At 49.9% G+C, this 26,841-nt stretch overlaps 1 protein-coding gene across 3 annotated transcripts in view; it reads left to right on the forward strand.

The window, feature by feature from the left end:
• The window catches only part of NUP188 (nucleoporin 188), a 52,502-nt gene that overhangs the window by 22,409 nt on the left and 3,252 nt on the right, over window positions 1–26,841 (forward strand). For 2 of the 3 annotated variants that reach the window (XM_047768624.1, XM_047768626.1), the window contains 25 exons: window positions 70–159; window positions 3,589–3,654; window positions 4,525–4,644; window positions 5,146–5,272; window positions 9,718–9,870; window positions 10,050–10,176; window positions 10,356–10,443; window positions 10,538–10,614; window positions 11,501–11,615; window positions 13,144–13,264; window positions 13,386–13,452; window positions 14,339–14,467; window positions 14,780–14,919; window positions 17,433–17,539; window positions 19,368–19,574; window positions 19,670–19,839; window positions 21,322–21,391; window positions 21,791–21,858; window positions 22,271–22,466; window positions 23,985–24,062; window positions 24,325–24,410; window positions 24,600–24,745; window positions 25,018–25,199; window positions 26,250–26,453; window positions 26,600–26,692. In XM_047768624.1, the coding sequence (XP_047624580.1) occupies window positions 70–159; window positions 3,589–3,654; window positions 4,525–4,644; window positions 5,146–5,272; window positions 9,718–9,870; window positions 10,050–10,176; window positions 10,356–10,443; window positions 10,538–10,614; window positions 11,501–11,615; window positions 13,144–13,264; window positions 13,386–13,452; window positions 14,339–14,467; window positions 14,780–14,919; window positions 17,433–17,539; window positions 19,368–19,574; window positions 19,670–19,839; window positions 21,322–21,391; window positions 21,791–21,858; window positions 22,271–22,466; window positions 23,985–24,062; window positions 24,325–24,410; window positions 24,600–24,745; window positions 25,018–25,199; window positions 26,250–26,453; window positions 26,600–26,692 (3,027 nt within the window). The remainder of the gene's footprint in view (window positions 1–69; window positions 160–3,588; window positions 3,655–4,524; window positions 4,645–5,145; window positions 5,273–9,717; window positions 9,871–10,049; window positions 10,177–10,355; window positions 10,444–10,537; window positions 10,615–11,500; window positions 11,616–13,143; window positions 13,265–13,385; window positions 13,453–14,338; window positions 14,468–14,779; window positions 14,920–17,432; window positions 17,540–19,367; window positions 19,575–19,669; window positions 19,840–21,321; window positions 21,392–21,790; window positions 21,859–22,270; window positions 22,467–23,984; window positions 24,063–24,324; window positions 24,411–24,599; window positions 24,746–25,017; window positions 25,200–26,249; window positions 26,454–26,599; window positions 26,693–26,841) is intronic. The other variant, XM_047768625.1, reaches the window with a different exon arrangement.

The raw sequence follows: 26,841 nt of genomic DNA on the forward strand, positions 1-26,841 counted from the left end.
ACGGGCGGATGCCAGGTCTAGAGAGGAGTGGTGTTTCTCAAGCGCCCACTGACTCCTTTGTCATTACAGTGTACCACCAGCACTGCGTGCATGTGTGTCTATGGACTCCTTTCGTTCGTTCTGACCTCGCTGGAGCTGCACACACTGGGCAATCAGCAGGTCAGTTTTTGGCTTTCACGAGACTCTCTGTCTACACTGTCCAGTTTTGCAGGCATCTCCCTAAGATACCCCTTGGGAGCTGATACAACACAGACCCATAGACTTCAGATATAATTTGCTTATTACCATTTTTATGTATCGTATTATAAAAATAAGGCATATTAATGATTCAAAATCAGAAAGTAGGGTTCCCACTGTGGGACAGCGGAGTCGGCTACTTTGCTCCTTGGTGGTTTTGTGGGGAGCCACACGGGAAGTCCTTCTCCTTGGTTATTTTAAAGCAAATTCCAGACATCATTAGTTAATAAAAATATTTCAGTGAAACTTTATAATCATTGTCATACCTCGTGCACCTGAAAATAATGTTGCATGTCAATTATATCTCAGTTTTAAACTTCATAACTTCAGATAATCAAGGCAGTGTTCAAATTATAGGTGTCATAAGTTTTTCACAAGTTTCTTTGTATCAGGATCTAAATAAGTAAGATCCATACACTATTGATTGATAAGGCTGTCAGATTTCTTTTTTTTTTTTTTTTGTCTTTTTAGGGCCATACCCAAGGCATATGGAAGTTCCCAGGCTAGGAGTCAAATTGGAGCTGCAACTGCTGGCCTACGCCACAGCCACAGCAATGCCAGATCCGAGCTATGTCTGCAACCTGCACCACAGCTCACAGCAATGCCAGATCCTTAACCCACTGAGTTCGGCCAGGGATTGAACCTGAGTCCTCATGGAGTCTAGTCAGGTTCGTTACCACTGAGGCTGTCAGATTTTTTTTTTTAGGACCACACCCGTGGCATATGGAGGTTCCCAGACTAGGGGTCAAGCTGGAGCTGTAGCTGCTGGCCTGCGCCACAGCCACAGCAATGCCAGATCCGAGCTATGTCTGCAACCTACACCACAGCTCACAGCAATGCCGGATCCTTAACCCACTGAGTGAGGCCGGGGATCGAACCTATGTCCTCATGGGTACTAGTCATATTGGTTTCCGCTGAGCCACGAGGGGAGCTCCCTGTCAGGTTTCTTTTAGTCTATAGATGTGCTGTCCACTGTAGTAGCCTCAGGCCACATCATTGTCTAGATCCATTACTTCATTGGGGTTATGAAATGGCACTGTTCTAACTCAATCTTTTGGAACATTCCTGTAGAAAAGAAATTTGTTTGACAATATATATAAGTATGGAATCATTATCTTGTGCACCTGAAAATAATGTTGCATGTCAATTACATCTCAATTTTAAAGAGAGAAATTTGTGGAGTTCCCTTCGTGGCGCAGTGGTTAACAAATCTGACTAGGAACCATGAGGTTTCAGGTTCGATCCCTGGCCTTGCTCAGTGGGTTAAGGATCCGGCGTTGCCATGAGCTGTGGTGTAGGTTGCAGACGCAGCTTGGATCCCGCATTGCTGTGGCTCTGGCGTAGGCTGGCGGCTACAGCTCCAATTAGACCCCTAGCCTGGAAACTTCCATGTGCCGCAGGGGTGGCCATAGAAATGGCAAAAAGACAAAAAAAGAAAAAAGAGAGAGAGAGAGAAATTTGCTCACATCAGGAATTTGATACTCTGGTGTAGAGTAATATACGTGCTTCTCCTTCTATGTTTACCACTTTTCCCCGGCATCCTCCACCAAGTTGGCTAGTGAAATTTTAAAAATTTTTTACGTAACTTTGTGAATGCATGGATTTAATCATAGCAGCTATGGGTTTTTTTTGTTGTTGTTTTGCTTTTTAGGGCTGCGCTTGTGGCATATGGAGGTTCCCAGGCTTGGGGTTGAATCAGAACTACAGCTGCTGGCCTACACCACAGCCACGGCAACGCAGGATCCGAGCTGTGTCTGCGACCTACATCACAGCTCGTGACAGTGCTAGATTCTTAACCCACTGAATGAGGAGGCCAGGGATTGAACCTTCATCCTCATAGATCCTAGTCGGGTTCATTACCCACTGAGCCGTGAAGGGTACTCCATAGCAGCTGTGTTTTAATTCATTGCAGTTATTACTGCTTTTTTGTTTTCTTTTTCTACAGTTATCCTTATGTTCAGATTGCCCTGTCTGGCTAGTAAGAGCTTTTTCAGATTAGCTTCTGAGTCCTTTTGACACTACCCTTTCATACTTTGATTGCTTTCTGGTATGACAAAATCTTAGAGATGATTATCTTAGAAGATTGTTGCCCCAGACCTGGGAGCTGTCATTTCTCCAAGGATCCCTGACTCCTTTCACTGGAAAATGGTATTTGGGGAGTTCTTTATACCTAAGTCACTGTATTCATTTTTAATGATTAGTGATTTGTTTTGGAAATTGAGGAAATTGATGAAGTTGATGAAATGAATATTTCTTATCATGGAGAAAAGAAATTTGGGAGTTCCCATTATGGCTCTGCGAGTTAAGAACCTGACATAGTGTCCATGAGGATGCAAGTTTGGTCCCTGGCCTCACTCAGTGGGTGAGGATCTGCTGTTGCCGCGAGCTGTGGTGTAGGCTGGTAGCTGCAGCTCTGTTTCGAACCCTAGCCTGGGAACTTCCATGTGCTGCAGGTGCAGCCATAGAAAGAAAAAAAGGAAAGAAATTGGTGTTAATTGAAAGACTCAGAGATCCCGTCGTTGCACAGTGGAAATGAATCCGACTAAGAACCATGAGATTTTGGGCTCCATCTCTGGCCTTGCTCAGTGGGTTCAGGATCTGGAGTTGTCGTGAGCTGTGGTGTAGGTTGCAGACACGGCTCGGATCCCACATTGCCTTGGCTGTGGTGTAGACCAGCAGCTGTCGCTCCGATTCGATCCCTAGCCTGGGAACCATGTGCAGCGGGTACAGCCCTAAAAAACAAAAAAACAAACAAAACAGAAAAAAATGAAAGATTCAATTTCCAAATCTGTAGGAGCATAGAACAAGCTTTGCATCCTTTGCCAAAATTCTGGTCATGTTTGAACGCTGTTACCCACTTAGAGGATTGGTATTAACATTCTGGGGTTACAGGCATCTTAGTACTTTGAATTTAAAAAAAAAAATCATTTCATAAGCCTTCATTCCGTTCCCATCGTGTACCGAACTCTGTGCCAGGTGTTGCGGATGCACAGTCAAAAGGTGTTATCCTTGTGCTTTTGGAGCACAGTTAAGCTGAACCTCGTAGTGGTACCTCACATTTACGTGGCATTTTCAAGTTCGTAGTCCATTCCCCCTATATTATCTCACTTAATCCTTACGGCAACGGTGTGAAGCAGGTATTTTCACCGTTTTAGAATTTGAAGTTCATAAAGGCTGAATTTGCCTAACATCATACAGCAGGTTATGTCACTTTTTAATTCCAGAATTCCTTCTGAAGTACTATATGAAGCTATCATTTATGTTTTTATTCTAACAGAATACAGTTAAAAAAAAAAAAAAAAGACTGGTTCAGCTTGGGAAAGTAAGCTGTTTACCTCCCCCTCCCAACAGGACCTGATTGACACAGCGTGTGAAGTCCTGGCAGACCCTTCTCTTCCGGAACTGTTCTGGGGCACAGTAAGTATGTCGGAGGCAGTCATGCTGTGGTGTCGTCTGTGGCGGAAGAATTTGTTAAACACCTGCTTTGTGATAGGCTTTATACTAAGCTCATAGGTCTGTTAGATAATATTATTATCATCACTGTTTTGCAGTCGAGGAAGTGTAATGCTCAGGGGTGTGGAATGGCGTATCCAGGCTAGTCCCAGTACTAGCCAGTGTGTTCTCTATCCTACCCACCACGTCGTTGTTGACATAGAGAGTGTCAGGCACCAGTGGTGCTGTAACTCTTGGCCATACTCTTGGGGGTTTGTAACGGTGGCTTAGGAGTTTTCAGAGTTTTGTAATAGGTTAGAGTAAGAATTTGGCTTTGGAGAGAACAGTTTCTCACTTAGTCTTATGACAGCAGCCTCAGGCCTTAAGGTCCAGCTGATGAATCAGTCTGTTCTCTCTCCATCTGTGTCTTGACTGATTTGCCTGTATGTCTTACCGTCTTTTTCCTGAGATGCTACCAAGTCTTAGAGAATCAGTGTTCCTGGGAGAAGCTGTAGAAAACAGTATTCAGGCTGCGACCGTGTTGCTTTTGTGGTGGCTGACTGCCGACCCGTGGGCTGCTTGTCATGCAGTGGAAGCGGGCTGTGTTCCTGTGGAGAGGACGGCTGGGCACAGCTTACCTGAGGCAGCCGTAATCTCTTGTCAGGTTCTAACTCGGTCAGTTGCTGATAGCCTTTCTCAGCGAGGACGTGAACAGAAAAAGTCTTAAATTGTTAGAGAGGGGTGATGTCTGCCTAAAGGAGAGGATTAATTTTGGATTTCCCTATGATGGGCAGTTCAGAAGTGTCCTAACTTGTGGACAGTGTGAACTCAGTGACGTCTCCCCTTCCGCCGTAGGAGCCAACCTCTGGCCTTGGGATCATCCTGGACAGTGTCTGTGGAATGTTTCCCCATCTCCTCTCCCCACTCCTGCAGTTGCTGCGAGCCCTTGTATCAGGGAAGTCGACTGCCAAGAAGGTCGGTTGTTCAGTTTGGTGCCTGAGTAGATCGGGAGATACTTTTTTAGGAATGCTTTTTTGCTTTCCACATTGAAATTCCACTGCCCTGGCAGGACTTAGAAGTTGAGTGAAAAATGCCAAGACAACACCTCAGTTCTTAAGCTGAGATGTTTTTATTAAGTGCCTATGGTAGGTATGATGGGAATAAGACAAAATGTAAGTTCCTTAATGTCCGTTGAAAGAGATAAAAAATGAGAAAGCCGGGAGTATATGACAGTGTCCTTTCGGTGGTGAAGACCCTCCTGTTCAGGAGAGGCTGCTGCCTGGGGAGTGGGGGGCCCTTGAACTGGGTGCTAAGGAATGGTGAGGATTTCACAAGGAGTGCAGAGGCATTTCCAAGAGGAGTCATGGTCCTGGGTTTATGACGAGTTGGAGAGTCAGCACATACACATCAGGCTAAAAGAGCAGAAAACGTCCCCTCGGTAAATGTGTGGCTGGGTTTTTCCCTGTGTGTTGGCAGGTGTACAGTTTCTTGGATAAGATGTCTTTCTACAATGAACTTTATAAGCACAAGCCCCATGACGTGATCTCCCACGAAGATGGGACTCTCTGGCGGAGACAGACGCCCAAGCTCCTCTACCCTCTTGGTAAGATGGGCCCTGGGACAGCAGCCTCTTCGCTGCAGCCTGTATGGATACCTTTCTGCTGTTTTAATGTCTCACATGAGGTGCCTTTAGAGCAAGTTCTTCTTCTCTCCACTGTGCTTGTTGATTTGCTGATAAATTATTACTCATGTTTTTATATCATTAGATTGTTTTACTTCAAAAATAGTGCTTGTTGCTGGAGTTCCCGTCGTGGCGCAGTGGTTAACGAATCTGACTAGGAACCATGAGGTTGCGGGTTCGGTCCCTGCCCTTGCTCAGTGGGTTAAGGATCCAGTGTTGCCGTGAGCTGTGGTGTAGGTTGCAGACGCGGCTCGGATCCCACGTTGCTGTGGCTGTGGCGTAGGCTGGCAGCTACAGCTCCGATTGGACCCCTAGCCTGGGAACCTCCATATGCCATGGGAGCGGCCCAAGAAATAGCAAAAAGACAAAAAAAAAAAATAGTGCTTGTTGGAGTTCCCGTCATGGCTCAGTGATTAACAAATCCGACTAGGAACCATGAGGTTGCCAGTTCGATCCCTGGCCTCTCTCAGTGGGTTAAGAATCCGGCGTTGCCCTGAGCTGTGGTGTAGGTTGTAGACGTGGCTTGGATCTGGTGTGGCTGTGGCTGTGGTGTAGGCCAGCAGCTACAGCTCTGCTTAGACCCTTAGCCTGGGAACCTCCATATGCTGTGGGTGTGGCCCTAGAAAAGACCAAAAAAAAAAAAAAAAGTGTGTTCTTTATAACAAAGGAAACAATGCAGAAATACATTTTTTTTTAAATTGCTTTTTTAGGGCCTTGGAATTTTCAGAATGGCCAATGAGCACTGGCTTCAAGTCACCAGCTGCATTAGTCAGTGTGCCCTTTAAAGCGTTGGAGCCAGGCATCAACTTCTCTCTGGCTGTGAAAGTCCTAGATGGCATCTGCTTCCAATATAAGGCTCTTCTGTCTATGCTGGGCATCTGTTGTTTAGTGTAATACTTTGCTGTGGCTTCTACAACAGCAAGTGTGGCTCCACCGTGTACTTTTATGTCATGCGATGGCTTCCTTCCTTAAACCTCAGAAGCCAACCTCTGTCAGCTTCAACCTTTTCTTCAGCAGCTTCTTCGCATCTCAGTTTTCTCAGGATTAAAGACCATTAATGCCTTGCTCGGGATTAGGTTCTAGCTTAAGAGGAAAATCGTGACTAGTCTGATCTTCTAACCAGACCACTACAACATTCTCATGTCAAAAATAAGGCTGTACTGGAGTTCCCGTTGTGCCTCAGTGGTTAACGAATCCAACTAGGACCTGGCGTTGCTATGAGCTGTGGTGTAGGTCACAGACACGGCTCGGATCTGGCATTGCTGTGGCTATGGCGTAGGCCAGTGGCTACAGCTGCAGATTTGACCCCTAGCCTGGGAGCCTCCATATGCCATGGGTGTGGCCCTAGAAAAGACAAAAAAAAAGAAAAAAAAATAGTGCATGTTCTTTGTAACAAAGGAAACAATGCAGAAATACACTTTTTTTATGGCTTTTTTAGGGCCATACCCACAGCATATGGAGGTTCCCAGGCTAGGGGTCTAATTGGAGTTACAGCTGCAGGCCTGTACCACAGCCACAGCAATGCTGGATCCTTAACCCACTGAGCGAGGCCAGGAATTGAACCTGCAACCTCATGGCTCCTAGTTGGATCTGTTTCCGATGTGCCACGACGGGAACTCCTGTGTAATTATTCTTGATGTTTCATAATTTTTTATCTTCCCCCATTGAAAGAACATTTAGTCTGGCTCAGGTTTTTGCCACTACAGACAGTGCTGCACTGGGGACATATACCTTTGTGTACTGGTCTTTTATTTTTAGTGCATAGAATCCTTAATTTGGGATTGTTGGGTAAAAGTATACAAAATAAAAATGTTAAATATGGGGAGTTCCTATTGTGACTCAGCAGGTTAAGGACCTGATTGTCTGTTAAGATGTGAGTTTGATCCCTGGCTTCGCTTGCTGGGTTAAGGATCTGGTGTTACCATAAGCTGGGGCGTAGGTCGTCGATGCATCTGGGATATGACGTTGCCATGGCTGTGGTGTAGGCTTTCAGCCATAGCTCCTATTCGACCCCTAGCAGCAGAGCTTCCATATGCCACAGGTGTAGTCCTAAAAAGAAAAAAAATTTAGTACATGTCCACAGACAAATGAAGTGGATTTTTAAAATGTGGTATATATAGGTGAAACCCCAAGTCTTCCTGGGAGCCAAAGTGTGGGATATTATTTAGCCTTAAAAAGAAAAGGAGGGTGCTCCCTGGTGGCTCAGAGTGTTAAGGATCTGGCATTGTCACTGCTGTGACTTGGGTCACTGCTTTGGTGCAGGTTTAGTCCCTGGCCTGGCAACTTCCTCATGCCGTGGGTGCAGTCAGAAGAACCCGAGAGAGGAGTTCCCGTCGTGGCTCAGTGGTTAACGAATCCGATCAGGAACCATGAGGTTGCAGGTTCGATCCCTGGCCTTGCTCAGTGGGTTAAGGATCCGGCGTTGATGTGAGCTATGGTGTAAGTTGCAGACGCAGCTCAGATCCCGCATTGCTGTGGCTGTGGTGTAGGCCGGCGGCTGCAGCTCTGATTTGACCCCTACCCTGGGAACCTCTATATGCCGTGGGAGCGGCCCTAAAAATGGCAAAAAGACAAAAAAAAAAAGAACTAGAGAGAGACCAGGAATTCTGAAAGTTCCCTGGTGTTCTAGTGATTACATTGGGCACTTTCACCCCGTGACTGGGTTCTGTCCCTGGTCTGGGAACTGAGATTCCCTCATTAAGCTACTGCATGCTGAGGCAAAAACAAACAAACAAAACAAAGCAAAAAGGAATTCTGACACATGCTATAACATGGGTGAACCTTAAAGACGTGGTGCTAAAAGACAAATACTGTATGATTCCACTCACATGAGGTACTTAGACTAGTCGGATTTACAGAGACAGAAAACCAGAATGGTTCGTTGATGAGTTGTGGGATGAGGGAATGGGGAGTTATTGCTTAGTGGGTACAGAATTTCAGTTTTGCAAGATGAAAACTGTTTTTTGGCTGATGGTAGTGAAGGTTGCGTAACAGTATGAATGCACTTAATGCCACTGGCCTGAACACTTACAAACGGTTCAAGTGGGGCGTTCCTGTTGTGGCCCAGCGGAAAGAACCCCGCTGGTATCCATGAGGACCCAGGTTTGGTCCCTGTCCTCGCTTCCTTCTGCATGCTGCAGCGTAGCGCTAAAAAGACCAAAAAAAAAGGAGGGGGTGGTGGTGGTTAAAATAGTAAACTTTATGTATTTTTTATACTGTGATTTAAGAAAATAAGTTTGGACTGGATAGTGTCAAATTAAGTTGTAGAAAAACATTCTAGTCATTTTTTCTCCTACTGGCAGCGTTTAAAACGACCCACTAACAGTGGGAAGCTCATGTGCATTCCAGGTGTTCAAGGAGTAAAATACAGAAAGAGCAGCCTGACTCTTGTAATCTTGGCGTCACCACTGACCTAGTGACCCAGGCACGCGCTGTCCCGTAAGGTGGTCTTCCCATAGTCATCCTCGTCTGAATGGAAAACAGCCCTGCGCGCAGCTGGTTTTCTCAAACATGGAAGGACGCACTTCCCCAATGACAAGAGAGGGTTTTTTGGTTTGGTTTTGTTTTGTTTTTTCCTTTTTCCTTTTTTTGGCCATACCTGTGGCATATGAAAGTTACTGGGTCAGGGATCAAATCTGAGCTGCATTTGCGACTTACGCCACAGCCGCAGCAGTGCCGGATCCAGATCCTTAACGCACCGCACCAGGCCGGGTGTCGAACCAATAACCTCACAGAGACAAGCCAGATCATTAACCCAACTGCACCACAGGAGTAACTCCTATTTCGATTTTTTTAAATTTATTTTATTATTGTTATTATTATTATTATTTTTTTGTCTTTTTGCCATTTCTTGGGCCGCTCCCATGGCATATGGAAGTTCCCAGACTAGGGGTGGAATCGGAGCTGCAGCCGCTGGCCTACACCAGAGCCACAGCAATGCGGGATCCAAACCGCATTTTCAATCTACACCACAGCTCACAGCAATGCTGGAAACTTAATCCACTGAGCAAGGCCAGGGATCGAACCTGCAACCTCACGGTTCATAGTCGGATTCGCTAACCACTGAGCCACGACGGGAACTCCAGAACAGCCTTATTTTTGGTATGAGGATGTTTTAGTGTTCTGGTTAGAAGATCAGACCAATCACGAACATTCTCCTTAAGCCAGAACCTAATGGTTCCTAGTCAGATTCGTTTCCGCTGTGCCTCGACGGGAACTCCTGTTTTGCTTTTTAATGGAAAAAGGGTTGGATGCTAGGAAGAGAGACTGCATCTCTGTGTGATTAAATATTGCTGTCTGTCCCAGAACTCATGGCTTCCTGTCTAGTGCTAAGCTACCTGGCTGATTTCTCTTTCTCCCTTCCTCAGGGGGTCAGACCAACCTTCGTATACCTCAAGGCACTGTGGGCCAGGTCATGCTGGACGATCGGGCTTACTTGGTACGCTGGGAATACTCCTATAGCAGCTGGACCCTCTTCACCTGCGAGATTGAAATGCTGCTTCATGTTGTTTCCACTGCAGGTAAGGTCAGCTTTGGGAGGCATCACTATGGGAAGAAAACTGGCCATGCTTAGAGGACCGAGAAGATAGAAATTTCAAGCTAAGATTCAGCACCACCCAGGTGGTGATTCGTGTCATTTGTTTATCTGGGTCGGACAGGAATTGTTTTCTTTGAGGCCACAAGTTTCCTTTGTCCTTAGATGTGATTCAGCACTGCCAGCGGGTCAAGCCCATCATTGATCTGGTCCACAAGGTCATCAGTACAGACCTGTCGATAGCAGACTGCCTCCTGCCCATCACGTCCCGCATCTACATGCTGCTGCAGCGGTCAGTATCTGCTCGCCCGCGTTCCCGTGGGAAGCCCTGCCGTGATGTCCATGCCCGGCCGTGGGCCTGCCTGCTTTCACTTCCCTGCTGCGGGGAGGGACTTGGGAAGAGACCAGAAAATGTCAGTGATGGAACAAGTCGTGTTACTCGTTTTACTGAGTGCCCGGTTCTCCAACCAGGTTAACGACAGTGATCTCCCCTCCAGTGGATGTCATTGCTTCTTGTGTCAATTGCTTGACTGTTTTGGCTGCCCGGAACCCAGCAAAGGTGAGGCGCCAGGTCTTCCTAACAGCCAGAAAAGGGCACCCTTAGTGTATTCCTGCAGACACACGGACACTCGCCTCTCCTTTTCCCTTCTCAGGTCTGGACTGATCTTCGCCACACAGGCTTCTTACCTTTCGTGGCCCACCAGGTGTCCAGCATGAGTCAGATGATTAGGTGAGCTAGTCCTGGGGTGGGGGAGTGTGCTCCCTGGGAGTCCCATGTGCAGTTCAGCTCTAAGCTAGCTTCATTAGTTTTAAAGATCCGGGAGTTCCCGTTGCGGCTTATCAGAAACAAACCCAAGTATCCATGAAGGTGTGGGTTTGGTTCGATCCCACTGGCCTCACTCATTGGGTTAAGGATCTGCCATTGCTGTGGCTGTGGTGTAGGCCAGCAGCTGTAGCTGCGATTCTTGCAGCTCTAAAAAATAAAATAAAAAAAGAAGATGCTTCTCTTTGCCTGTTTATGCTGCTCCTTGCCTGCTCAGCCGTCTCACCAGAAGTGAGCGAGGTCAAGGCAGAGGAGATGGTGGGACTTGGGGCACAGAGGCTGCTTAAAGACGGTTCAGTCTTTAAAGCCTGAGAGAGAGAGGCTTTATTTCTCACCCTGCAGCAGCCACCTTAGGCACATGCCGGTTAACTTTCCAATCTCGAGAAGCTAGCGGTGCCTAGATCAGTGACTTGACTCCCAGTTTTTAAGCCACAGTTGCTCTGTACTTTTCCTTGTTTCGTGGCCATGCAAGCTTTCCTGGGGGACCAGTTACTGACACACAGGCGAGATCTTACTACCTGAGCCTCCTCTCCTTGCTCGCTCTTGCTTACAAGGCGAGGATGTTTTCCGCCTCTTTATTTGATTTTTCACTTTTGAGGTTCTGTATCAATAAAGTCCTTAATGCTTCCCCTGGATCTAAAATAGCCTAATTTGACTAATTCCTGTGCAGAACTTTCCTATTTTATGCCCAAGCCATCTAGACAATAACAAGTGTGCTCGGTGACTACAGTTTCTTGAAACCTTGAAGTTGCCCCATCCTTTGTTTCCCCTCTGCCTCGCTGTCTTTTCCCAGTGCCGAGGGGATGAATGCTGGCGGGTATGGAAACCTTTTGATGAACAGTGAGCAGCCCCAGGGCGAGTATGGGGTCACTGTTGCCTTTCTGCGCCTGATCACCACTCTGGTCAAGGTAAAGTCTGCTCAGATGGAAGCATCTGAAATAGTTTCCCTGCCCCTAGGCTACTTAGTCATTTTGTCTGCAGGCAGAACAGTCTTCCCAGAGTTAGGGCGATGAGGGGTTTTGTGTGTTGGGTACTTCCTGCGTGCCAGCGTGTGTAGGAGATGCTTTATCTAACTTAAGTTATGGGATGCTCTGGGGCTGTACGGTGTGCGGCAGTGACTGTCAAGCTGTATCGACTGTAACCCAGGGAGATACATATGCTATCATGTCCCAGTACACGCGTGGGGATGTACTTCTGAAGCAGTTTCGCAGTACCCCACGCCGCCACCTCTGCAAGACACACTTTGATGGTTTCTGCTCAAATAAGCTGATCTGACAATCTGCTAATGGGTCACGGCTCTGTCTGCAAAATACTTTTTGTAACAGTGGGTTTTCAAGCCACATGGTATTAGGTTTACATTTCAGGTTGACCATTTTTTAGCTGCGTGACCTTAGGCAAGTATTGACTTTCTTAGAACCTCTCTAAACTGGGATGATAAATGGTATCTACCTCACAGAGTTGTTGAGAGGGCTGCACATGAAAAACGCTCAGCACACTTCCTGCCTGCAAGAGTCAAGCAGTGAATGCTTCAAAGGTAGAGACAGTTCTCTCTAGAGAGAGTGGTGTAGACACTGAAAAGACTACGTAAAGAAGCCTTGGTTTTGAGACAGGGAAGCTGATGTAGCATAACAGGTGAGGGAGGGAGGTCCTTGGTGGCCTAGCGTGTAAGGACTCGATATTGTCACTGCTGTGTTTGGGTTACTGCTGTGGCTCGGGCTCTACCCCTGGCCTGGGAATTTCTGCATGCCGTGGGCGCAGCCAAAACAAACCACAAAAGATCCAAGTAATGTTAGGACAAAGGATTTTGTGTATCAGATCTTTCTGACAAGCCAGTGATGGGATAGAGGTTCGGGAGATGGTTGGTGATCATGACAGTGAAACTGGCACTCTCGGGAATTCCTGTTGTGGCTCAGTGGAAATGAATCTGACTAGTATCCGTGAGGACACAGGTTTGATCCCTGGGCTTGCTCAGTGGGTTAAGGATCTGACGTTGACTTGAGCTTGGTGGAGGTCGCAGATGCCACTTGGATCTGGCATTGCCATGGCTGTGGTATAGGTTGGCAGCTGTAGCTCCTATTAGACCCCTAGCCTGGGAACCTCCATATGCTGCAGGAGCCACCCTAAAAACACAAGAAAAAGAAACTGGCATTCTCCATCGTCAGCAATCCCATGTCCTTTATGTTTAAGATACCTCCCTTCTGCCCAGGTTAGGCCTCCATCCCTCTCCTTGTAGGTGCCATTTGTGACATTGTCACATTGTCTTTTTCGTCCCTTTCTCTATTCTGGAGAAACTTGCAACTCGGATTCAGTTGAGCTAGCATGTTCTGATGACCAAGTTTTGCCCAGATTTCCTTTGGACCTGTGCTTTTTAGAGTTAAATCTCTAGTAAGGCAGTGACCTAAATGGCATAAGCCCTCACAGCAAGGTTTCTTGTAGGGACAGCTTGGTAGTACCCAGAGCCAAGGGCTGGTGCCCTGTGTCATGTTTGTGCTGAAGGAGATGCTTCCGAGTTACCACAAGTGGCGCTACAACTCCCACGGTGTGAGAGAGCAGATCGGTAAGGGAGGCGCTGGGGGGAAGATGGAGGGGTTTCTGGCTCCCGGGACGTCTTGCTCTCTTCCTTGGGATGAGGGTCATCACGCAAGGCGTGTCATTCCTGTGTCTTTTCTGGAGTCCAGGTTGCCTGATCCTGGAGCTGATTCATGCAATACTGAACCTGTGCCATGAGACAGACCTGCACAGCAGGTATGAAGGGGCAATGGCTAGAGCTCGGTACCCACGCATGCTGCCCGTCTGCAAGGGAAGGCACGGGCTTCCGCTGTGCGGCGCCAGCTCATTTCCCAGAGGACTCCACTCGGTTGAGCCCAGTTGCTCTCCGGGTTCTGATTAAGTCTCCACTGGCCTATCTCTCCTTCCTCCCTATGAAGAGAGTGAGAACAAGATTGTTCTCAGTGATGGAGTTCTCATTGTGGCTCAGCAGTTAACAAACCTGCCTGGTATCCATGAGGACACGGGTTCGATCCCCGGCCTCACTCAGTGGGTTAAGGATCCGGCGTTGCCTTGAGCTCTGGTGTAGGCTGGCAGCTACAGCTCTGATTTGATCCCTAACCTGGGAACCTCCATATGCCGTGGCTATGGCCCTAAAAAAAAAAAAAAAAAGACAAGAAAAAAAGATTGTTCTCAGTGAAATTGTAGACACACACACGCACTTTTATGACTTACAAAAAATTATGTGTGTTCATAGGGGAAAAAGGCAGAATGCCCTTCATAAACCTGTTTCCCAGGGCTGCCTGTCGCAAGCTGGTGTGCATCTGCTGGCCTTTTCCTCTGCTGCGCCAGCTCTTCCATGACTTTATTTCCATGTCACTACATACAGATCTGTCTTATCTTAATGGTTCTGTGCATCCCATTACATGGATTAAATTATTCATTTCAGTAAACATATCCATTAATTGATGGACATTTAGATTGTTTCCTACAGTCTATTTAAGGGTAGGCATCAGAGTGGCTTCCTCCGGCAGGGAGCTGACCCTGTGTCGCAGACGTCCAGTTGGTTAGGTTTGGACAGTGCCCTTTCCTTGCAGTAATACATGTGGCAGCTCCCCAGTAGCTCAGTGTGTCTGTCTTCCAGTCACACCCCCAGCCTGCAGTCTCTCTGCATCTGCAGCCTGGCCTACACGGAGGCCGGCCAGACGGTGATCAGCATCATGGGCATTGGTGTGGACACCATCGACATGGTGATGGCTGCTCAGCCCCGCAGGTAGGCGTCCCCCCCCCAGCCCCATCCCCCCGTGTGTCTTTATCGTGCCTGCGTGTTGTGAGAACATCAGGGTAAGAGGGACACCCCTGTTCATCCTAAGACGGAGCCTTTACGTGACCTAGTGGCTGCTGTGTAGTTGGCACCCACAGCAAGGGGCTTGATTGCTCCTCCTCTCTCCTAGTTTGGACTGGGGCCTCTAAAAGAAGCTGTTGAACTCTGGGATTGTTGTTGGAATCTAATTCATGAGAGCGCATGTGTTGCGAATGAAGTCATGTTGTCTGAATCAACTTTGGTTTCCATTTGGCACCCTAGCGATGGGGCAGAGGGCCTGGGGCAGGGCCAGCTGCTGATCAAGACAGTGAAACTGGCATTCTCCGTCACCAACAATGTTATTCGGCTGAAACCTCCTTCTAATGTGGTGTCCCCCCTGGAACAGGCTCTCACACAACATGGTATGTATTTTTCTTCCAATCAGCAGCATTTCTGCCCATAAGTGCATCCTACAGGCTGTGTTTTTAGAGGTCAGCAGTATTTTCGGATGAACTCTTTGAGGAAATTCGGGAATGATGACCAGCTCCCATCCTGGACTTAGAAATACAAGACTGAGTGATATTCCACTGTATAAGTACCACGTCTTCCTTACTTCTTTTTTTTTTTCTGTCTTTTTGCCTTTTCTAGGGCCGCTCCCGTGGCACATGGAGGTTCCCAGGCTAGGGGGCCAGTCGGAGCTGTAGCCTCTGGCCTACGCCAGAGCCATAGCAGCACGGGATCCGAGCCGCGTCTGCAACCTGCACCACAGCTCACGGCAACGCCGGATCCTTTAACCCACTGAGCAAGGGCAGGGACCGAACCCGCAACCTCATGGTTCCTAGTCGGATTCATGAACCACTGCGCCACGACGGGAACTCCTTCCTTCCTTCTTTATCCATTCATTGTCGATGGACATTCAGGTGACTTCCAAGTTTTGACTATTGTAAATAGGGCTGCTGTGAACACTGGGGTGCATCTTTCTTTTCCAGTCATGGTTTTCTGTGGATACGTCACTCAGCCATGAAAAAGAAGGAAACAGTGCCATTTGCAGCAACACGGATGGACCTAGAGATTATCATACTTAGGTGGAGTAGGCCAGACAGAAGACAAATAGCATACATCACTCACATGTGGAATCTTTAAAAAAAAAGTGATACAAATGAACTTATGAACTCATATACAAAACAGGAGTAGAGCCTCAGACATAAAAAACGAACTGACCGGAATTCCTGCTGTGGTGCAGCGGGGTAAGGATCTGGTGTTGTCTTCTGCGATGGTGCTGGTTTGACCCCTTGGCCTTGGAACTTGCGTATGCCATGGGTGCTGCCCCAAAAAAAGAAAAGTAAAAAGAAAACAAAATTGCTAAAGGGATAAGAGGGAGGGGTTGGATAAATTAGGATTTGGGGATTAACACACACACCCCGCTATATATAAAATAGACACCAACTAGGATCTACTATATATATAGCACAGCTCTACTCAATATTTTATAATAACCTCTAAGGGAAAAGAATCTGAAGAAAAAACTAGGCATATATGTATGTATAACAGAATCGCTTTGCTGTACACCTGAAACTAATGGAGCATTGTAATGAACTATATACTTCATTTAAAAAAAAAGGTGTTCCCATGGCGGCTCAGTGGCTTTAGGACCCAACGTTGTCTGATGTGGGTTTGATCCCTGACCTCATGCATTGAGTTAAGGATCTGGTGTTACTGCAAGCTACGGCATGGGTTGCATATGTGGCTTGGATCTGGTATTGCCGTGGCTGTGGCTTAAGCCCAGCTGCAGATCCAATTCGACCCGTGGCACAGGAACTTCCGTATGCCGCAGGTGCAGCCATAAAAAATAAAATAAGACAGCCTCATAACTTCATTTCTGTCTCCAGAATGATAAGAACACATATTCAGGAGTTCCCGTCGTGGCTCAGTGGTTAACGAATCCGACTAGGAACCATGAGGTTGCCAGTTTGATCCCTGGCCTCTCCGAGTGGGTTAAGGATCTGGCGTTGCCCTGAGCTGTGGTGTAGGTTTGCAGACGCGGCTTGGATCCCATGTTGCTGTGGCTGTGGTGTCGGCCAGCGGCTATAGCTCCGATTAGACCCCTAGTCTGAGAACCTCCATAAGCCACAGGTGTGGCCCTAGAAAAGAAAAAAAAGAAAAGAAAGAATGCATATTCAAAGTCACACTGTCCAGCTTCAAATTCTGGCTCCAACCAGCTTTGACATTGGGCGTATTAGTAAGCAACTCAGCCTCAGATTTCTTGTCTATAAAATAGGGCTAATAGCAGTAGCTACCTTCTAAGATTATGAAGAAGATTAAATTACTACCTGTAAAACCTGGTACCTGTTTACTGCTGACTCTTATGACTCTTTAAACTTACTAAACTTCTCATTTAATCTCTATGGGACCCAGTTTCCTCATTTTCAAGTAGGTGTTTGGTTAATGTCTGAGACATTTTTCTAGCTGTATCATTTTGGGATTTTTAGGATTTTTGCATTTCAGTGCAATGCTTTTTCTTTTTCTAACCTATTTGTTGAAAGATTTTCTCTCTCTCTCTCTTTTTTTTTTTTTTGTGGGGTGGGGGGAGCTGCATGCTGAAGTTCCTGGGCCAGGGAGTGAACCCGCGCCCCAGCAGTGACAACACAGGATCCTTAACCTGCTGAGCCACCAGGGAACTCCAAATGATTATTTTCTTAAAAATGTATCTTTTTCTGCTCTTAATGAATTGGACAGTGCTCTTTACCCCTAAATCGTGCCTGCCCCTGTGGCTACTGAGAAAACGGAATGGTCTGGCCACCTGGCTTTGCTCTGGCCCCCCAAGTACTTGGGGGCAGATTCCCTCACATATATGAGCCTTTTTGAGGAGCAGCCCCTCTGAAGAGCATAATCCAGCCATACCTTGGTGTCTAACCTATTTCCTGTGCTTCTCCAGGTGCCCATGGAAACAACCTCATTGCTGTTCTTGCCAAATACATCTACCACAAACATGACCCTGCTTTGCCACGACTTGCCATCCAGCTGCTGAAACGTCTGGCCACGGTAGGAATCCCACTTAACCAGTCAAAGCCCCAGAAAACCGACTTGGCGCTTGAGACCACTCTTGCTTTCTGTACGTGCTTGTATATTAAAGGGTGTTTGGGTGTGGGCTCTTGTTCTTTTCCAAAAGCAGAATTCCGTGGTGCGTCCTGTTCGGTGACAGCTTTCTTCACGTAATACCACATCCTGCTGTCTTGCCATAAGGGCGTAGTAGGAGTTACTTTGTTTTCTAATACATGCATTCTGATTTATTTAGGCTATTTTCTATCTTACTATTACAAACAGTGCTGAAGGGAGCATTCTTACCCATAGAATCCTGTAAACTTTTGTTTACAGATGGCGATGAACATTTCGTTTGTTTATTTATTTATCGGCCGCCCTGCCGCGTATGGAGATCCCAGTTTTGTTTATAGACATCGGTGAACATTTTACTTATTTATTTATTTATTGTCCACCCCGCAGCATGTGGAGTTCCCAGGCCAGGGATCAGACCTTAGTTGAAGTTGTGACCTATGCCATAGCTGCAGCAACACTGGATCCTTTTAACCTACCGTGCTAGGCCAGGGATCAAACCTGCATTCTGATGGTGCAGGAATGCCCCAGATCCCATTGTGCCACAGAAGGAACTCCTATTTTATTTTACTTTATTTTACTTTTGGGTCACACTCGAGGCCTATGGAAGTGCCTAGGCCAGGGATCGTATCTGAGCTGCAGCTATGACCTATGCTGCTGCTTGTGGCAACGCTGGATCCTTAACCCTCTGAGTGAAGCCAGGGATTGAACTTGTATCCTCGCAGAGATAATGTCGGATCCTTAACCCACTGAGCCACACAACAGAAACTCCTGCAGTTGGGTTTTTAACTCATTGTGCCACAGTGGGAACTCTGAACATTTTAATTTTTATTAGAAATTTTGAAATTATTCTCCAAAAAGGATTATGACACTTTATACTCCTAAAACCTAAGTTTTGTATCCTTGCCACAATGGCTTTATCTTTTTTTTTGTCTTTTGTCTTTTTAGGGCTGCACCCAAGGCATATGGAGGTTCCCAGGCTAGGGGTCTAATCAGAGCTGTTGCTGCCAGCCTACGCTACAGCCGTAGCAACGCCAGACCCGAGCTGCATCTGCAGCCTACACCACAGCTCACGGCAACGCCGGATCGTTAACCCACTGAGCAAGGCAGGAGATCAAACCCGAAACCTCATGGTTCCTAGTCGGATTCGTTTCCGATGCGCCACAAGGGGAACTCCACTTTATCAGTTTTTTACGCTTTGCTAGTCTGATAGACAAATCAATATTATCTTTGTTAAATAATTAATTTTTTGTCTTTGTAGGGCCACACCCAAGACATATGGAGGTTCCCAGGCTAGGGTCGAATCAGAGGTATAGCCGCCAGCCTACACCACAGCCACAGTAGCACCAGATCCTAGCCACATCTGCGACCTACGCCACAGCTCACAGCAATGCCAGATCCTTAACCCACTGAGTGAGGCCAAGGATTGAACCTGCATCCTCATGGATACTGGTCAGATTCGTTTCCACTGCGCCACAACGGGAACTCTCTTAGCTTTTTTTTAACTTTGCATCTATTTAATCGTGAGAGAGGTTATGCGTCTTTTTATGTTGATTTCTCTTTCTTCTGGGAATTGTTGGGCATCTTTTGCTGTAATTTGGGGTGATGTCCCTTTTGATCCAGAAATGTCGGTCTGGATGTTTCCCTTTCTGGCATTTTCTGAAAGTTCTTCAGCCTCATTCTGTGGGAGCCTTTTGGGCCTGTTCAGGTGTTTCTGAGGGTAGAGATCTTAGCTTGTGTCCCTCCCGGTCTCCACCAGGTGGCCCCCATGTCAGTGTACGCCTGCCTGGGCAGTGACGCGGCTGCCATCCGCGATGCCTTCCTGACCCGGCTGCAGAGCAAGATCGAGGACATGCGCATCAAAGTCATGATTCTGGAATTCCTCACAGTGGCCGTAGAGACTCAGCCAGGCCTCATTGAACTGTTTCTGAATCTGGAGGTGAAAGATGGCAGTGATGGCTCCAAGGTGAGCCTGCCCCCGGGATGAGGCTGGAAGGTGGGTGCTGGACCGTGGTGTTGGCGGGAGCTGTGGGATTGAACTCTTGCCTGCCTCTCTCGCAGGAATTCAGCCTCGGGGTTTGGAGCTGTCTGCATGCGGTGCTGGAGCTGATCGATTCCCAGCAGCAGGATCGCTACTGGTGCCCACCCCTGCTGCATCGGGCGGCCATTGCCTTTCTGCACGCCCTGTGGCAGGACCGTCGGGACAGCGCCATGCTGGTCCTCAGAACCAAGTGAGTCTGACTCCAGGAGTTACTTAACCTCTGGAGCGCGTGTCCTTGTCTATAAGGTGGGGTGACAGTCATTCTGAGAGGCTGGTCTTGACATGTCACTGAGCACATGTGTAAAAGTGCTTGGTGCCTGGTCAGCATGTGGGAGTTTGACACTTAGTTGTTCTCTCTCTCTCTTTTTTTGGTCATTTTAGGGCTGCACCCGCAGATAAATGGAGGTTCCCAGGCTAGGGGTCTAATTGGAGATAGAGCTGTCAGCCTATGCCACAGCCACGCAGGATCCAAGCTGCATCTGCGACCTACACCACAGCTCACAGCAACGCCAGATCCTTAACCCACCTAGCGAGGCCAGGGATCGAACCCATGTCCTCCTGGATGCTAGTCAGATTCCTTTCTGCTGAGCCATGATGGGAACTCCAGTTGTTCTCTCTCTCTTTTTTTTTTTTTTTTTTTTGCCATTTCTTGGGCTGCTCCTGTGGCATATGGAAGTTCCCAGGCTAGGGATTGAATCGGAGCTGTAGCCGCCAGCCTACACCACAGCCACAGCAACACAGGATCCGAGCCGCGTCTGCGACCTACACCACGGCCCACGGCAACGCTGGATCCTTAACCCACTGAGCGAGGCCAGGGATCAGACCTGCAACCTCATGGTTCCTAGTCAGATTCGTTAACCACTGAGCCACGACGGGAACTCCCAGTTGTTCTCTTTTTAATGCTGCCGCCAGCAGGTGTAACTTTTACTCTGATGTGCTTACCTAAGAGTTCCCACCTTTTTACATTCCCGCCTACTGCCAGGCCCCAAAACCAGTGTTCTTGGGAAACAGGAGATTGAGATGAGCGTGGCTTTGCTCCAGCCATTGAACTGAGTGGAACCGGCTGGTCTCTTGGCCCCTGTTTGCACGGAGCGAAGGAACATGAAAAGGCCAGACGCGAGGGCCTGCTGTTCTTTTCCGTGGGACTGTTGGAAATGTATGAGTCATGAGAGCTCTTTTTTTGTTGTTTTGTTTTTTTTGCCTTTTCTTGGGCCGCTCCCATGGCATATGGAGGTTCCCAGGCTAGGGGTCTAATTGGAGCTGTAGCCACCAGCCTACGCCAGAGCCACAGCAACATGGATCTGAGCCACATCTGCGACCTACACCACAGTTCACGGCAACGCCGGATCCTTAACCCACTGAGCGAGGCCAGGGACCCGACCTGCAACCTCACGGTTCCTAGTCAGATTTGTTAACCACCGAGCCACGACGGGAACTCCGAGTCGTGAGAGCTCTTGTTGGTTAACTCTGTAACATACAGTCGTGTTTCTTAAGAGGTGAACCTGATTTTATCCAGGACACCCTTTCCGTTTGTGTACAAGCAGGTACCAAGCACCAGGTGTTAGGCCATGACTGATAAAACGTGGAGAAGAGGCCACCAAGGGGAGGCGGAGAGGGGAGCAAAGGGCTGGGTGAGAGAAAGCCTGATTTCCAACATGTATTTTCTTTTCAGACCCAAGTTTTGGGAGAATTTAACCAGCCCCCTGTTCGGGACCCTCTCTCCTCCCTCCGAAACATCCGAGGTGAGCTGCGGGGCGGGAGGGCCAGGGACTGGAAGGCCAGACTGTGAGGCTGAGCTGTAGGCAGTGACACCTCTCTCATCAGTCAGAATGTTTGCTTCTCTAGCAGCTTCTTTCTCAGAGAAGGGCCTGCTTCCTGTCCCCTGGTGTCTTGCCGCGGGAAGGAAAGCAGTACGCCCTGCTCTGTGTTGGTGGCTCCGTGGTCACCTCCACCCATTTGGAGACACTGTGGACCTGACCCTTCTGGTCTTTCGAGTCAGATGCCCACTCGCATTCCATAGGGCGGGTGCTTCCTTGCTTCCTAAGTGTGGGGTCCCTGCTCCAGTCCCTTTGGGGGAGGGGCGCCAGGGACAGGCTTCTCACGTTGCTGTTTGCTCTGCTCTCCCCTCTCTCCCCTCACAGCCCAGCATCCTGGAAACCTGCGCCCTAATCATGAAGATAATTTGCTTGGAGATTTACTATGTAGTTAAGTGAGTCCTTTCCCCTTTGGAGGTTTTCATGAAAGGTGTGTGCGGGGGGCCGTGGTAGTCTACACTGAATGAAAGTGCGTGGCTGTATGAGCCACGGCGAGGAGAGAGCTGGTTTGGAGCCATTTATGGAGGGCCACTGCTCTGTGTCCCTGGCCAGTCCATTGATGGCGTTTATTGTTCGAAAGTTATTGTGAAGCAAACTCCATGTGCTCGGGATTTTATGGAGGAGGAATCCTGGAAAAGGCCTCAGCCTAACCCATTATGTTGAGCCAGAAGTGTGAGCTGATCCGGAGCCGGCTGCCTTTAAGCCCATGTGAGGTTGCTTTCTCTGCCTCCGCAGGGTCTGGGCCCGTCACATTCCCACCTACTTTTCAAACCTAACTGGAGGTTGTGTTTTTTCTTGACACTCTAGGGGCTCCTTAGACCAGTCATTAAAAGATACACTCAAGAAATTCTCCAGCGAGAAGCGCTTTGCCTACTGGTCGGGGTATGTCAAGTCCTTGGCGGTTCACACGGCCGACACGGAGGGCAGCAGCTGCACCTCCCTGCTGGAGTATCAGATGCTGGTCTCTGCCTGGAGGATGTTTCTCATCATCGCCGCCAGTCACGTAAGAGCCTCCTGGGGCGAGGTTTCGTGTCGGCAGCCTAGCAACGGTGTGCTGGGTTGCCTGCCAGACGGAGCCCCTTGGGATAAAGAATGAATCAGGATTTTTCTCTGAGACTAAAATGTCACAGGTTCTGTGCCAAATGTGGAATATTTGAGGGCATTGGGTCCAGCAAGAGACCCTTAAGGAAAGTGCAGAGAAGTCATTTTAAATCCCTTCAGACACTCACGAAAGCCTCTTGCAGCCACCTGTGCGGCCCTGGGTAGGTCTCGGCTCCCACCCCTCGCCTACCTCTCGTGCACAGGGAGAATTGCCTTCTCATGCTCTGGGCCCTGTGGACACTGGGCAAATATTTGTTAGCCAGTCAGCAGGGAGTTGTTAACAGCTGCAGCAGCACTCTCTAGAGAGAGGGGGAATTTGCATTTTTCCTTGCCTTTGTGTATGTGTGCGCGCATCATGCTGTGTGGTAAGGACTTGGTGTTAACGTGTTTTTCCCTAGAGCGTCCAGATTAATATCCTGATTTCATTAATAACTTTAGCTTGATAGATGCCCTTTGTTCCAGGCACACTCTTACATCTTCTGTGACTTGTCCCTTGTGCCAGCCTGCCCACAGCCTTGGAGGTTGGCTGTGGCATAGTGGTTTTGGACCCCTGAGGCTATAGACATACCAGAGGGCTTAGCCATCTTTGGGCAGTGATTGATTCACCAGGGAATAACTTGTGTGTCACCTGCTTTTTAGGCCCTACCTGGGCAGCCTTTCTTGAATTGTAGCTCTAAGAATCCTACTGTCCTCTTTTCCTCTTGTCCTGTCTGGTTCCGGCTAGGACATTGATCGTTCATTCATTCATTGGATATTAATGGGATGCTTACCATGTGCCAGGCACCAGGGTTGCTGTAGTGAACCAGGCAGATGGGGTCTGTGCTCTCATGGAGAGTGGCTCATGAGAGAAGCAAATTATCAACAAACTTACCAAGACATAGAGGTTGGGGTTGTGCTGGTTCACCGTGAGGGGAAGCGGGGTGATGTGGTAGTGATGCCGGAGTGGGACAGGAGGGGTCGGGAGGCCCCCTCTGGGGAGGTGATGTCCGCCCTGCGACCTGACGTGCAAGGAGCCTTCTAGGCAGAGAGCCCGCAGGGGAGGGGGTCCAGGCAGGCGAAGTCACAGGCTCCAGAGGTGGGAAGAGCTCGGCCTGTTCACAGAGGAGGGAGGCGGCCAGTAGGGCTGCAGCAGGGTGAGCACAGCGGGGTGACCAGCTCCTAGGGGACTCCCAGGCTTCACAGGGGAGTTTGTTTTCCGGGGTTCCCCTGGGAAGCCCCGAGGGTCTGCGCAGAGGGAGGATGGTCAGGAGGAGGAGGAGGTGAACCTGGGCTTGGTTCTGATCATGTCTAAGGGCAGCAGAGAAACAGCAGGGCCCTCGAGCCCCGTGTGAATCGGGGAGACAGTGACTAATGGCAGACAGAGGGTCCCCCTTTCCTGGCTTCTAAAGTCTGACGGACGTTTCCGCCTGGCCCTCTGCAGGCGGAGATAATGCACCTGACCGACTCTGCAGTGCGTCGCCGGCTCTTTCTGGACGTGCTCGATGGCACCAAAGCGTTAGTAAGTGTGTCTGGGAGGTTTCTCATGCCTCCCGGGGAGAAGGCCTCCGAGGTCAGATAGCAGCTCACAGGTCTGCAGCCGCACCGCGGTCAGGTCGGGGAGGCGGAGGTCAGCTGCCGCCGTGCCAGCCCCCCGGCCTCTACCTGTGACCCACCCCTGTGAGCTTGCTGCAGGAAGGCCTGAAGCCGAAGGTGCCTGTGGATGGAGCTCAGACCTCACCAGCTCGCGGGAAGCTGACTTACCCCGTGTGCTGTCTCCTCAGCTCCTGGTGCCCGCCTCCGTGACCTGCCTCCGCCTGGGCTCCATGATGTGCACTCTGCTCCTTATCCTCCTCCGGCAGTGGAAGAGGTGAGCCCTCTGCCAGGCGGGCTGGCCTCTCATCCTCTTTACTGGGCGCGAGGAGGGCTGGCTTTCCGTCACAGGGCCTGAAGGACCCCCTGTGAGGCACGCTGCCCCGCGGGCATCCTGAGAGGGAGCCGGGGGTTTGTGGCCTTCCTGCGAGGTGTGCCCCCTCCCTCCTCTCCGTGGTGTTTCTAGAGAGTTAGGTTCTGTGGATGAAATCCTCGGACCCTTGACGGAGATCCTGGAGGGAGTGCTGCAGGCAGACCAGCAGCTCATGGAGAAGACCAAGGCCAAGGTGTTCTCAGCGTTCATCACGGTGCTGCAGATGAAGGAGATGAGAGGTGGGGGCCCGTGGGGAGTGGGCCGAGTGGTCTCCCTGCCCCTGCTGCCAGCCGGCGCGGGCAGAGCTCCCTCCACTTTAGAGCCAGACATTTCGCCTGTGAGGCTTGGGTTTTCCCTCGTGGAACTCTTGTCTGCTGGAAAACTCTCTCTCCTCCCCTCCCACGGGACAGGACAGCACGCCCCCTCCTGGCACGCCACACTCCCAGCGGCCGGCCTGGGGTGGACAGCTTGGTGAGCGGCGTGACCGTGCCCCCTCCCCGTCTGCTTGCAGTGAGTGACATCCCCCAGTACTCCCAGCTGGTGCTGAACGTCTGCGAGACCCTCCAGGAAGAGGTGATTGCGCTCTTCGACCAGACCCGCCACAGCCTGGCATCGGGCAGTGCCGCAGAGGACAAGGACAGCATGGAAACTGATGACTGCTCCCGGCCCCGGCACAAGGACCAGCGTGACGGGGTGAGGGACCGCCCTGGGAAGCTGGCTGTCCTTCCCACCTGCTTCCACAAAGATGAATTGCTGCCCACTCTGTGCCAGGCCCTGGGGGGATTAGTGAATAAGACAGATAGGCACTGCGCTTGTGGGGTCACAGCCTGGCGGAGGGAGTTGGTCAGGTTGTGCAGAGGAGCGTCGGGAGTCCATCCTGGCAAGTCTAGCAGGGGTGACACACAGGGAAAAGGTGCAGTGTGGAGGTGCCACCTGATCTAGGGTCTCAGAGAGAAGGCGCCCTCTGGGCAGTGACCTGAAGCATTGGCAGAGCCGGGCAGGCCGAAGGCACAAGGAAGATTCGGGCAGCAAGACTAGCACGTGCTGAGCTCGTGGTCGCCTGGAGCCAGCCAGGCCGAAGGGAGGCCTGAGAGCGGGGCGGGGACGACCAGCGGCCTCGTCGGGGCCTTTGATCCGGGTCCTCTGAGGAACAGGAAAGGATCTGAGGAGTTTAAGCAAGATTAGTGCGTGAGAGAGAGTGCGCTGGGTGCGGTATGTAGAACAGTGTTTTTTCAACCGGCAGATCAAGACCTACTAATAGCTCAGTTTGGTGACAACCAGAAACTTTTTAGTAAAGTAGAATAAAACATCAAAGAAAATCTGCGTAAGCTTTGCAGGAGGTAAGGGGAGGTACAGTGTGATGAAAACACGCAGGTGTGTGTGCGCTGGAGCGCACCGTGCAGAGTGCCCGCTGCTCTGGGCAGGTGATGGTCGAGAGAAGTGAAAAGCCCCTGGGGTGAAGAATTGGGGCAGAGGGATCCAGGACTAGAAAGAAGGACCACTCAGGCGGGGAGGAGCGCAGCAGGAGGGGAGGTCGTTTTCACTCTGGGTGGCAGCTGAATCGGGCAGCGGCAGTTTGGGTGCGGGGAGGGAGCGCGGCTGGGCGGGTCGGGGCTCCACAGGCTCGCTGAGGTGTGGCTGACCCCGAGGTGCAGGTGCCCACACGAGGTCTGCCCGCGTCTCTTCCTGCCTTCCCCCGCACCACCTCCTTCCCTTTTGCTCATCTTTGTCTCTGGGCTCCAGCAGGTGTGTGTCCTGGGCCTGCACCTGGCCAAGGAGCTATGCGAGGTGGATGAGGACGGTGACTCGTGGCTGCAGGTGACCCGAAGGCTCCCCATTCTGCCTACCCTCTTCACCACCCTGGAGGTGAGCCTTCGCATGAAGCAGAACCTGCACTTCACCGAGGCTGCGCTGCACCTGCTCCTCACCCTGGCTCGCACCCAGCAGGTAGGAGGCAAGCCCCAGGGCAGGAGGGAGCCTCTTCGCTTGTGCCGCGTGGCTTCTGACACTGCCTGTGACCCTCCCAGCCTGGGCCTGCCCCCTGTCCCTGGATGGGCACAGCTTCCATCCCAGTCCTCCTCTTTCCTTCCCAGGGAGCCACAGCAGTGGCCGGAGCCGGCATCACCCAGAGCATCTGTCTGCCCCTCCTGAGTGTGTACCAGCTCAGCACCAATGGGACAGCACAGGTGAGAGCCAGTGGCCTGCCAACGCCCTTCCCCAGCTCCCGGGTTGCTTTCCTTAGCGGCCTAGTGAAGGCACTGTGGTTCAGAATCCTCCCTGCCCGCTCAGCGGTCTCTAGCGAGAGCAGTCACAGCTAGGAGGGTCGGACCCACGT

This window comes from Phacochoerus africanus, chromosome 2 (assembly GCF_016906955.1).
Source record: "Phacochoerus africanus isolate WHEZ1 chromosome 2, ROS_Pafr_v1, whole genome shotgun sequence".
Taxonomy (NCBI): domain Eukaryota; kingdom Metazoa; phylum Chordata; class Mammalia; order Artiodactyla; family Suidae; genus Phacochoerus; species Phacochoerus africanus.